General features: G+C 34.2%; 1 protein-coding gene across 1 annotated transcript; it reads left to right on the top strand.

The window, feature by feature from the left end:
* Positions 1-6,896: 6,896 nt before the first annotated feature.
* Positions 6,897-9,618, top strand: LOC120185343 (geraniol 8-hydroxylase-like). The gene is made up of 3 exons (XM_039189616.1): positions 6,897-6,905; positions 7,038-7,970; positions 8,896-9,618. Exons 1-3 carry the CDS (start codon positions 6,897-6,899, stop codon positions 9,499-9,501), a joined length of 1,548 nt encoding a protein of 515 aa, XP_039045547.1. The 3' UTR covers positions 9,502-9,618.
* Positions 9,619-12,525: the final 2,907 nt, after the last annotated feature.

The following is a 12,525-nucleotide window of genomic DNA, read 5'->3' as shown; positions in this document are numbered from 1 at the left end:
TTTAATAACTATTGTCGGGTACAGTTGTTGTTAATTATTATCCTATTAAAAGTACTTGTCTTGGTAGTTCTGTATAAGGAAAGTGGGTTTTAAGAGGGATCATTGTGACCCCTCATCTTTCCTGGGAATCTACCTTGGTGTGATTTTTAGTATAATCGTTTTCACACTAGTCACCTAGATAATAGTTTTCAAGGTGAATTTGTTATTATTGGTGGAAATTAACTCGAATTCCACAATAATTGGTATCAGCGCTCTTGGTTTATTTTAGTATGCTCTGTGGTTGCGGCTTAGGCTGATCTTACACATCAGAAAAAAATTCCTTGGGGTAATTGACATTCCGTATTGACAGCTATTAAATAGAATTTGTAGCAGAAATGGCAGACGACACGAAAACATTCGCAAGAAATGCTGTGACAAATGTTAGATTTGCAGTGGAGATTTTTTATGGCACTGGTCATTTCGAAATGTGGCAAAGTGAGGTTCTAGATGCCCTATTTTAGCAGGGTCTAGACATTGCTATTGAAGGAGAAAAACCAAATGATATTGAGGAGAAATAATGGAAGAGAATCAATAGATTGACATGTGGTACTATTCGATCGTGTCTTTCTAGAGAGCATAAGTATGCATTTTCTAAGGAAACTTTTGCAAGTAAATTGTGGAAGGTACTAGAGGAGAAATTTTTGAAGAAAAGCGGTCAGAACAAGCTCTATATGAAAAAGAGATTGTTCCGCTTCAACTATGTATCAAGTACCACTATGAATGATCACATTACTAGCTTTAATCTGCTGGTGACTGATCTGATGAATATGGACATGACTTTTGAAGACGAAGATCTAGCTCTGATGTTGATGGGATCACTTCCTGATGAGTTTGAGTATCTTGAAACTACTCTACTTCATGGGAAGGTTGATGTGTCTCTCAGTGAAGTAATTGCTGCCTTGTGTAGTTATGCATTGAGAAAGAAAGACAAACAAGAAAACACAAGTGTCGAAGCAGAAGCTTTTATTGTTAGAGGTTATTCGAAGATTCAGAATAAAGGAAGGAAAGTGAGATTGAAGTCAAAGTCCAGATTGAGCAAAGATGAATGTGCCTTTTGTCGAGAAAGAAGACACTTGAAGAAAGAATGTCCCAGGCTAAAGAATAAAGGCAAACCTGAAAGGGGAAAGACTATCTCAGAATCAAATGTGGTCAAGTATGATGATACAGATTCAGATTTCGCATTCGCTGCTACGCCATCAACCAGCTGTTCCAGTTCATGGCTGTTAGATTCAGCTTGTAACCACTATATGACCCCCAATAGAGAATGATTCTTTGATTTTAAAGAACTAAAAGGTGGAATTATCTACACAACAAATAATTCCCCTATTGACACACTTGAGATTGGTTCAATTCACTTGAGGAATCAAGATGGATCAATCAGAACCTTAACAGGTGTCTATTATGTACCATATTTAATGAGAAATCCCATCTCTGTGGGAACCTTAGAGTCAAAAGGTTTAGATGTGAGGGCAAAAGATGAGATTATGAGGATTATCTCTGGTGCACTGGTGATAATGAAGGGAATCCGAAAAAGAAATAATGTGTTTTACTTTCTGGGTAGTACAATTGTTGGGACAGCAGCAGTGGCAGCTTCTACTGATGAACAGGAGTCAGAATCAACCAGGTTATGGCATATGCGCTTGGGCCATGCTGGTGAAAAATCCTTGAAATTGCTGATAGATCAAGGATTATTGAAGGGTTCTCGGGCTTGCAAATTAGCTTTTTGTGAGCATTGCATCAAAGGGAAGAAGACGAGGGTGAAATTTGGAACAACAATCCATGATACTAAAGGTATTTTGGATTATGTTCATTCAGATGTATGGGGGCCTTCAAAGACAACTTCATTGGGAGGAACACACAATTATGTCACCTTTGTTGATGATTTTCCCCGGAGAGTTTGGGTGTATACAATGAAGACAAAGGATGAGGTGCTAGGATTTTTCCTTAAATGGAAAAAGATGGTGGAGACTCAAACATGTAGAAAAATCAAACGTCTCCATACAGATAATGGTGGAGAGTACAAAAATGATCAATTTCTAAAAGTCTGTGAAGAAGAAGATATTGTCAGACACTTCACTGTCAGATCTATACCACAACAAAATGAGGTGGAAGAGCGAATGAACCGGATATTAGTGAAGAAGGTTCGGTGTATGTTGTCTAATATTGGGTTAGGCAAAGAATTTTGGGTTGAGGCTTTGGTCTATGATTGTCACCTTGTCAACCGCTTACCATCGACTGTTATTGGTGGTAAAACACTATTAGAGAAATGGTTTGGAGTACCTGCTACAGATTATGAGTCCTTACATGTGTTTGGTTCTACTGCATACTACCATGTTAAGGAGTCAAAGCTGGACCCAAGAGCAAAGAAGGCGATCTTTATGGGGATCACCTCTGGTATGAAAGGCTATCGTCTTTGGTGTCCAAAAACAAAGAAAATAATCTTCAGCAGGGATGTTACCTTTGATGAATCTACTATGTTGAGAAAGGTGACTTCAGAAAAATTAGAGCAGACAGATGGAACTCCCAAACATGTGGAGTTTGAAGGAATTGGAATTGACCCAGCCAGTAAAGAAACTGATGATGACTCTCCTATAGTAGAAGAAGAGTCAGATGAAGAAGAGGTTCAGACCCAAGAACCTCCACAATAACATGAATCAATTGCACTCAGAAAGGGAAAGAGAACCATTAGACAACCTGCTCGTTATACTGATATAGTCTCTTTTGCATCACCAATTACAATTGATGACGTTCATGCCACTTTTAATGAAGCAGCCCAAAGTTCATAACATAAAAAGTGGAGGATCTCCATGAATGAAGAAATGCAATCCCTTCAAAAGAATCAGACGTGGAAACTAGCTAGTCTTCCGAAGGGAAAGAAGACAATTGGGTGCAAGTGGGTATTTGCAAAGAAAGATGGATTTCTTGACAAGAATAACATCCGCTATAAAGCAAGATTGGTGGCTAAAGGTTACGCTCAAACGGAGGGAGTTGATTATAATGAAGTATTTTCTCCAGTTGTAAAATATTCATCCATAAGAATTTTGTTGGCTTTGGTAGCACAGTTGGATTTGGAACTAGTTCAGATGGATGTAAAAACTGCATTTTTACATGGAGACTTGGATGAGGAAATCTACATGACTCAGCCAGATGGATTCAAAGTTTCTGAAAAAGAAGAGATGGTGTGCAAATTAGAAAAATCACTATACGGATTGAAGCAATCTCCAAGGCAGTGGTACAAGCGATTTAACAAGTTTATGATAGGGCAGAAGTACACAAGAAGCAAATATGATCATTGTGTGTATTTACGCAAGCTACAAGATGGATCATATATATATATATTTTTTATGTTGATGATATGTTGATAGCTTCCAAGAGTCAGACAGAAATTGCGAAACTAAAGACTCAATTGAACAGAGAGTTTGAAATGAAGGATCTTGGTGAAGCGAAGAAGATTCTAGGCATGGAGATATCAATGTATAAGGAATTGTGGAGGCTTTTTTTGTCTCAGAAAGAATATTTAAAGAAGGTACTAAAACGTTTTGGCATGAATGAGAAGTCAAAACCAGTTAGTACACCTCTTTCTCCTCATTTCAAGCTCGGTGCATCCATGTCACCTAAGGATGATGCAGAATAGGAATACATGTCAATGGTTCCGTATGCAAGTGTTTTTGGTAGCTTGATGTATGCAATGGTGTGTAAGAGACCCGATATTTCATAGGCAGTTGGGGTTGTGAGCAGATATATGCATGATCATGGAAATGAGCATTGGCAAGCTGTGAAATGGTTTCTGCGGTACATTCTAAATACCGTAGATGTTGGTTTGGTCTTTCAGCAGGACAAACAAGATGGTCAGTGTGTAGTTGGGTATTGTGATTCAAACTATGCAGGTGATTTAGACAAGCGTCGATCAACTACTGGTTATGTGTTTACATTTGCAAAGGCACCAGTCAGTTGAAAGTCCACCTTACAGTCAACAGTGGCTTTGTCTACTATAGAGGTAGAGTATATGACAGTTACAGAGGCTGTGAATGAGGCAATTTGGCTTCAAGGGTTGCTTGGTGAATTGGGAATGGAACAGAAGCACATCAAAGTGCATTGTGACAGTCAGAGTGCTATTCATTTAGCAAAGAACCAGGTTTACCATGCAAGGACGAAGCACATCGATGTTCAATATCACTTTGTACGAGAGATTCTAGAAGAAGGTAGAGTCATAATCCAGAAGATTCGGACCACTGAGAATCCTGCTGATATGTTGACAAAAGTGGTAACTGCGGTCAAGTTTAAACATTGTTTAGACTTGGTTAATATTACAAATTGAAAGATGAATTTGCAGACACTACTGAAGATTGGATTTTTGAGAGATGTGTGTGGAATTTGCCAAGGTGGAGATTTGTTGGTTTTTTGGCAAAGTTCCACATTGGTTGTGTATAAGGAGGAGGGGAAATTCTTTTATTATAAATAGAGTCATCATCCTCCTTAGTTAAGCATCCCACAAATATAAGCCTTCTTCTATATTAAAGGCTATTTGTATTCTTTCTTTCTCTTTGTAATATTTTCTCTATTAGTGAAATATTATTTTAGTAGTGTTTGAGGAGGTAGGTATAATTTTGACCTAACCTCGTTAAATTTTGGTGTTCTCTTTATGTCTATTTAATAACTATTGTCGGGTATAATTATTGTTCATTATTGTCCTATTAAAATTACTTGTCTTGGTAGTTATGTCTAAGGAAAATGGGTTTTAAGAGGGACCATTGTGAACACTCATCTTTCCTGGAAATCTACCTTGATGTGAGTTTTAGTATAATCGTTTTAACACTAGTCACCTAGATAATAATTTTCAAGATGAATTTATTATTATTAGTAGAAATTAACCGAATTCCACGACAGTCTTAATTTCTTTACTATTCCTAGTGTTAATTATTGTCGAGGAGAGTGCCCACTTTCCGCCATTATCAAGTGCATTGGCTTAATTTCTTTAGCAAAGAAATAAAGATGAGGATCTCGTTACACATTTGAAATTGTTTTTGTTGAGTGACAGCATGGATTTTAAATATATATAAAAATAAATTTGAGCTTAAAATTTATTTAAATAATATTAAATTATTAATTGCTTGATTAATATATAAGACAAACTTAAACTCGAAAACTAATTCAACTAACCCATTTAGATATTTAAAAAAATAATTTCGATCCATCTATCAGAAATGGATGTGGTTTTCAGTTTTCTTACAAACAGAAGGTATTGTTTCTTTTCCTAGAAGTCGTAGGGCCACATGCATTGATGATTACGTGCTGCATTTGATATTTGCCGCTTCTTGTTTTCTCACATCACATGGCTATAAAACTTTGACTTCAGTTCCACCATTGTTGTACGTACAGAGTGAGAGACGGATTTCTTAACAAGTTCATTGCTATGTTTGTTGTTACTTTAGTCACCATGTTCGTCTTTCAAGCTTTAAGCTCGTTTAGAAACGGAAGTAAACAAAGTGAAACCAAGCTCCATTTCTAGGGTTACTAATCATCATGCTTGAAATCCAAGCTTGTTCAAGCATGTCCGTTGCCTCAATAATAATCAAATCATTCTCTCTAAAAGCCAGCCCCCATCCCGCATACAATTCTATATAGGGTTACAGATACTTCACCATTGTTATAAAATGTTTCTGTTCCTCAGTGCCATGGATTCTTCTTTCCTGTTCCACTTCTCTTAGCCCTGCTTGATGTTGAGCTAGTCCTCTGCAAAAAAAGATGTGTGGATCATGGAGATAATCTATGATTATATGTACCGATTTCGATTTCTTCGACTTTCCTCCGATCCCGTTTTCTTCGATTTCTCTTAGCAGTTTCTATTATAAAAAATAATTTAAATTTATTTTTTAATAAAAATATTTGTGGTTAAGTTTGTCAAAATCACATTATCATCAGTGGAATATGTAAAAAAAATGTAAAATCAAACATATTCAAATATTTTAATTCAAATTATAGGTGAAAATAAATTTAAACACTAAAAATAAAAAAAATTGATTAGACATGAAGTGACCCTACAATAATGCATTGGAGATATTTAGGTGTATAGTAGCAAGATACTCTTGACAGGAGGCTACAACCTGAGATTTTTAACTATGGATGTATATGGGTAAGATCGAGTCAGATTTTTTATTAATCTGATCCGATTCAATAATATATATTTAACTTAAAATTTGATTTGATTCAAATATAGAGATATTTTATTTGATTCGAATTTGACTCAATATTTTAAAATAAAATTCGAATTTAATTTGATTTGATTTGAAATAAATATATTTATTAAAAATAATACTTTTATTCATAAAAATAGGGACTTATTGAATAACAATATATATATAAGGTTATTATAATAATTATTCATAAATATATAAAATAAATTTATATTATTTTTCTGATTGAGTCAAATTGAATATTTTTTTATCCTAAATTAGATTCGACCTAAATTTAATTTTTTTAAAAAAATAGCTCAATCAAATCAAATCAAATAAAAATCGATCGAATTCGTGTCTATCCTTATGTTAACTATCGCATAGGAAAGTCTTCACCTTCGGCCATTATCGAGTGCATTGGCTTAATTTCTTTAGCAAAGAAATAAAGATCAGGATCCCGTTACACATTTGATTTTGTTTTTGTTTATATTTTTATTTTTGTTGAGTGAGATTTTAAGCGTAGATTTTAAATATATATAAAAATAAATTTGAGGTCAATTTTTTTTAAATAATATTAAAATATTAATTACTGGAATCAATATATAATAAAAACTCAAACTCGAAAATTAATTCTTTGAACCCATTGAGATATTTAAAAAATAATTTCGATCAATCTATTCAGAAATGGACGTGGTTTTCTAAAAAAAAATAGAAGGTTGGTCTTGTTTCTTTTCCTATAAGTAGCAGGGTGTCGTGCATTGATGATTACGTGATTTGCTGCTGCTTGTTTTCTCACCCCACATGGCTATAAAACTTTGATTTCAGTTCCACCATTGTTGTACGTACAGAGTGAGAGAGATGGATTTCTTAACAAGTTCATTGCTATGCTTGTTGTTAGTCACCATGTTTGTCTTTCAAGCTTTAAGCACGTTTAGAAACGGAAGTAAACAAAGTGAAACCAAGCTCCCACCCGGTCCACGGCGGCTGCCTATCTTCGGCAACCTCTTCGATCTTGGCGATAAACCCCACAGGTCATTGGCTAAGCTCGCTCAGGTTCACGGCCCCGTTATGGGTCTCCAACTCGGCAGCTTATTCACCGTCGTCGTTTCATCGGAAACAACAGCGAAAGAAGTCTTGAAAGAACAGGACCTCGTCTTCTGTAACCGACCCGTCATCGATGCCGTCCGAGCCTGCCGATTCGATGAATTCGGGCTCTCGTTTTTACCCGTTTCGCCACTTTGGAGAACTCTTCGCAAAATCTGTGCTATCCATCTTTTCTCTACTCTAAAACTCGATGCCAACCAATACTCGCGTCGGGTGAAGACCGAAGAACTGATCGAAAATGTTCGCAAAAGTTGCCTTAAAGGTGATGCCATTAACATCGGCCAAGCTGCTTTTGATGCCACGATTAATTTGCTGTCCAACACCATTTTTTCAGTGGATTTGGTCGACCCGAATTCATCTCAGGCTCGAGGATTCCGGCAAACAGTTTGGGATATCTTTGAAGACGCCGGGAAGCCTAACTTGGCTGATTATTTCCCTTTGCTTAGAAAGATCGATCCGCAACGCATACGGCGCCGGATGACGGTTCATTTTGAAAAGGTGCTTACTCTTTTCGGCAATATGTTCGATGAAAGATCTCAATCAAGAAAATCCAAGTGTTTTAATGCGTCGAATGATGTTTTGGACACTCTTATTGATATTGTAGAAGACGATGTCGAGGAGCTTGACAGAACTCACGTCCTACATTTGCTTTTGGTAATATTTCATTATCTTCCTCTAATTTCTTTTATGTTTATAATTTTGGGTATTGTTTAGGAGTTAACACGTAATATTTAGGGATGCATGTGGGTTAGGTAAAATAGATTTTGGTCTATTGATACCTACTTGAAAATTCTATACTTTCACTTAATTTCATTTAATTTTTAAAAGACGTTCAATATATCTCGAATTTTATTATATTAAATCAAATTAAAATTTAGATAAAGTACATAAATGATTCTCTGACTATAAAATATTATTTTATTGAACTATTTACTATTATTTTTTTGATTAATATGAGGTAAGTACAAAATAATATTTGTACTTATATTCCTGCCTAACATTCCTAGTGCTCTAACCTCTCAAGGAATATCAACAATTCATTTACCACAAAGTTCACTTGGTTCGTGATTCTTTGACTATTAAAAGTTACAAAATAACCTCTTAATTATAGGAAGTTTCTTTGTTTAATCACTCGATTATTAAAAGTTATAAAATGGGCACTCGACTATTCGTTGTGTTCCAAACTCATTTTTTTCTATTAAGGAGATTATGAGATCAGATTTTATCATATTTTAGTCGGTAGATTAATGTATAGCTTAAACTGTTGTCAAGATTTTAACGAAAAATGACGAGTTTATAATATAGTGAATAGTAAGGTGATCATTTTGTAACTTTTAATAGTCGATGAACTGAACAAAACAACTTCCTAAGATCATAAGATCATTTTGTAACTTTTAATAGTTAAGAGTCTCAATAAAACATTATAGACCATTTGTGTACTATACTTCAAAATTTATTAAGTTTAAACTTTATGTCCATATCTAATCGCATCGGTGTGTAGACAACATGAAATAGATATCTCGACATAGTTGGATTATAGGATATTTCTGTTGCCAAATTTTAACATACTAGATGACAGGTACTATTTGTTGCCGGAGCTGATACAACATCAAACACAATAGAATGGGCAATGGCGGAATTGCTTCGAAACCCTCAGATTTTACTTAAAGCCAAAAAAGAACTCGAACAAGTAATCGGCAAAGGAAATCCGATCGAAGAATCTGACATAAACCGTTTGCCATATCTGCAAGCAATCATCAAAGAAACCTTTCGGATGCACCCTACTGCCCCGCTTTTGCTCCCCCGCAGAGCTGGCTCCGATGCCGGCCTTTGTGGTTTCAAAGTTCCGGAGGGTTCACAAGTGTTGGTTAACGCTTGGGCCATCGGTAGAGACCCGAGCACATGGAAAAACCCGGATAGTTTCACGCCGGAGAGATTCCTGGGATCGGAAATCAATGTTAAAGGTGCAGATTTTGGGCTCATTCCGTTTGGTGCTGGACGACGGATATGCCCGGGATTACCTTTGGCGAATCGGATGCTGCACTTGATGTTAGGGTCTCTTGTAAACTGCTTTGAGTGGGAACTTGAAGATGGAATCTTGTCCAATGAGCTCGACATGGAGGAGAAGTTTGGGATCACAGTTAAAAAGGCTAAACCTTTGCGAGCAATTCCTACTGTTGTCTAAAAAAAGTAGTATTTTAATATTAAAGTGAATATGTTCCTGGTTTGTAATGCTGTGATTTGGACACCATAGTTCATTTTCAGACAAATTTTAAGGAACTTGTATTCTCTTATATAGTTATTTCAGTGCAAATATCCTTTTGAGTTTTGAATATGGGATTTGATAGAAAATGAAGATTTAAATACTTGCTTGAACCTTGAATATTAAATTATTTATAGTTTTTATGTTTTAGTTTAGTATATGAATTTTTATTTTAACTTAAGAGTTACTTTGGTATTAGAAAATATTTTTTTGTTTTCATAAAATAGTTTTAATTTTTTTAACAATGGCAATTGAATTTCATTAATAAAAAGGGAGGAATCAAAATTACAGCGCATTCAAAAAATTATAGACAATAGTCACCAAAATCTCATACATAAAATAAAAATATTAAACCAAAAGATACGAAGAGATTGAAACATTCGAAACATCAAAACAATTCAGTAACCTTCATAAAATTCAGTGTCTCTGGCGAACGAGACACTTTACGATGTAATAAAGAAGTGGTGAGCGAACCAAACAATTTGACAGACTATTTCACTACACAATTCTGATTATATCGACAAACAACCAGTTACAAAAGAGAGGATATGACAATACATGATCACCGACAAGCCAATCATAAAACAAATACCATGAGGATATTTGTGGAAGCACCAACACGACCGTATAATTATGCGAAAAACTTACCGAAAATCATAAGGAACGTGTCACAAAAGTAGAGAAAAAAACGTGTCACAACGACATAAATTCTTATTTAAAAATGAAAAAACTCAATAAAAAAAACAAAGACATAATATGAAAAAGGAAAAGAAAAATAATAATCATCGGCAGTCGACAACTAATATTAAGATTGATGTCTGTCGCCGAATAAAAAAAACAAATAGTTTAAATTTTTAGTATTTTAAAAATTAGAAAATATGTTTGATTAATATAAATGAAAATTTGAATTTAAAAATAAAAATAGTCAAAATATATTTATATTTATTTTTTAAAAGGATAACATACACAAATGATCCCAACTATAAGATACTACTTTATTAAGTCCATCAACTATTAAAAGTTATAAAATAATCATTCATCTATAAAATGTTGTTTTATTAAGTCTCTTGACTATTAAAAGTTACAAAATGGTCACCCAATTATTTATTATGTTCCAAAATCATCATTTTCGTTTAAAAAAATCGTGGTTGTCTAAGTTGAATGTTAGCATTGTAACACTCTCAACCGTACCCGACCCAGATACGAATCCGAGGTGTCACATTGACTATTCAAAACATGTACATTTATAAAATTATAGAAAATTTAAACTTCATTAACATAAAGTTAATATTTTACATAAGTATGTTTCAAAACATTACAAAATCAATCAGAGCATATGTACTTCACGACTTGTTTACGTATCAACATATATATTAAAAAAACATATTGTGAAAAGTACTTCTGATCTGATCTTTGAGTGGATGTATGTTGTCCTGCAGATCCTAAGCCTGATCCTCTTGCTTCTCAGTACCTACGTGTAAAAGTGCTTACACACTAAGTCATAGACTTAGTGAGGCATAAAAATATAACAATGCATTTTCCTATGAATATGAACATGCAATCTGATTATTCAAATACAATAATATTTATTATATCATAATTCAATTATGTCATATATGATTCAGTGTAAACAATAATAACATGATAGCATATAATCATATAAATACTTTTTATATCTTTTATAGGCCCATGTACATTACTGAGAACTTAAGGTATGTGAGTACTTTGAGGTTGTGCACAAATGCTGCCACCACAGCTTGTATAAGGATCCACTGAGTGGCATATGAAATCTATGTCCCGAAGTACTTATGTAACCCTCGACTCTTGGCATGCCAACTATACCTATAACTCTCATATCACATAACATGGGCATTCTTATTATGATTCATATATTCATATACTCATGTAATTTCTCTTATAATCACATATGTCTTCTCTTCTATCACATATCACTTGTACATATAACCATCAATCTCATATCATATAGCATATGTTATTTAAGTATGTTCACATAGATCATATAACATGTATTAAATCATATAATCATATATTTAACTTATGCATGTGTTTATAATGATCATAATCTATACATGTTCATAACTATTGGACTATCAAAACTGACATAGGAAATAAATTTATCATAAGTCTTATTTCCATTGAGTTACACCTAGAGTATGCATTCACCTTAGTCTCACTTGATCTCAATCACTTCAATGACTTAATTTCTCTTTCTTTATCGTTCCTAACTTTTAATCGTTCCAGAACTTACTTGAGCTCAATATCTACACAATTATACATTTCGTATACATATCAACATTCGAAATATTATGATTCAATCCTTAATTTCTTAGTCTAAAAGAAAGGCTTAATTTAATTTTCTACTTGGAGTAGTATCGGTACCCCCTATAGGGTATTGATACTTCCCTAGCTGTGGTATCGATACCAAGCCTAGGCATCGATACCCAAATTCGATTCTGGAATCCTTGTTTCAAGAATGGGACCGGTACTTGACTTATGGTATCGATACTACCCTTTAGGTATCGATACCCCATAAATAACTTATCAAATTCAGGCTTATGGTATCAATACTGTTCAACTAGTATCGATACCCCTAATCTAAATTGCCTTCTTTTACCCTAGACGTATTGGTATTTGATGAAGCAGGACCGATACTCATAGCCCAAAATTCACTTTTAAAGCTTGAAAATTTACCAATACCAATCTAAACCTTCTATTTTAAGCTCCTATCATGCTCTTAAACTTCAGTACACATACTTAAAATCAATTATTATTCATATAACACATATTTATCTTCCATATTTCATCCTATGTCTTGAAATAATCCTATCTATTTTCCAACATGTTCTAATTTCAATTCTAACACTTCATATTTCTTAATTTAGTTGATGATGAGTCAAATTTAGTTTCAAACTTAACTTACTAACT

This window comes from Hibiscus syriacus, unplaced genomic scaffold (assembly GCF_006381635.1).
Source record: "Hibiscus syriacus cultivar Baekdansim isolate YM2019G1 unplaced genomic scaffold, ASM638163v2 tig00000340_pilon, whole genome shotgun sequence".
Classification (NCBI taxonomy): Eukaryota; Viridiplantae; Streptophyta; class Magnoliopsida; order Malvales; family Malvaceae; genus Hibiscus; species Hibiscus syriacus.
The sequence above is the reverse complement of the archived record's forward strand: the minus strand, read 5'-3'. Positions and strand labels throughout refer to the sequence as shown.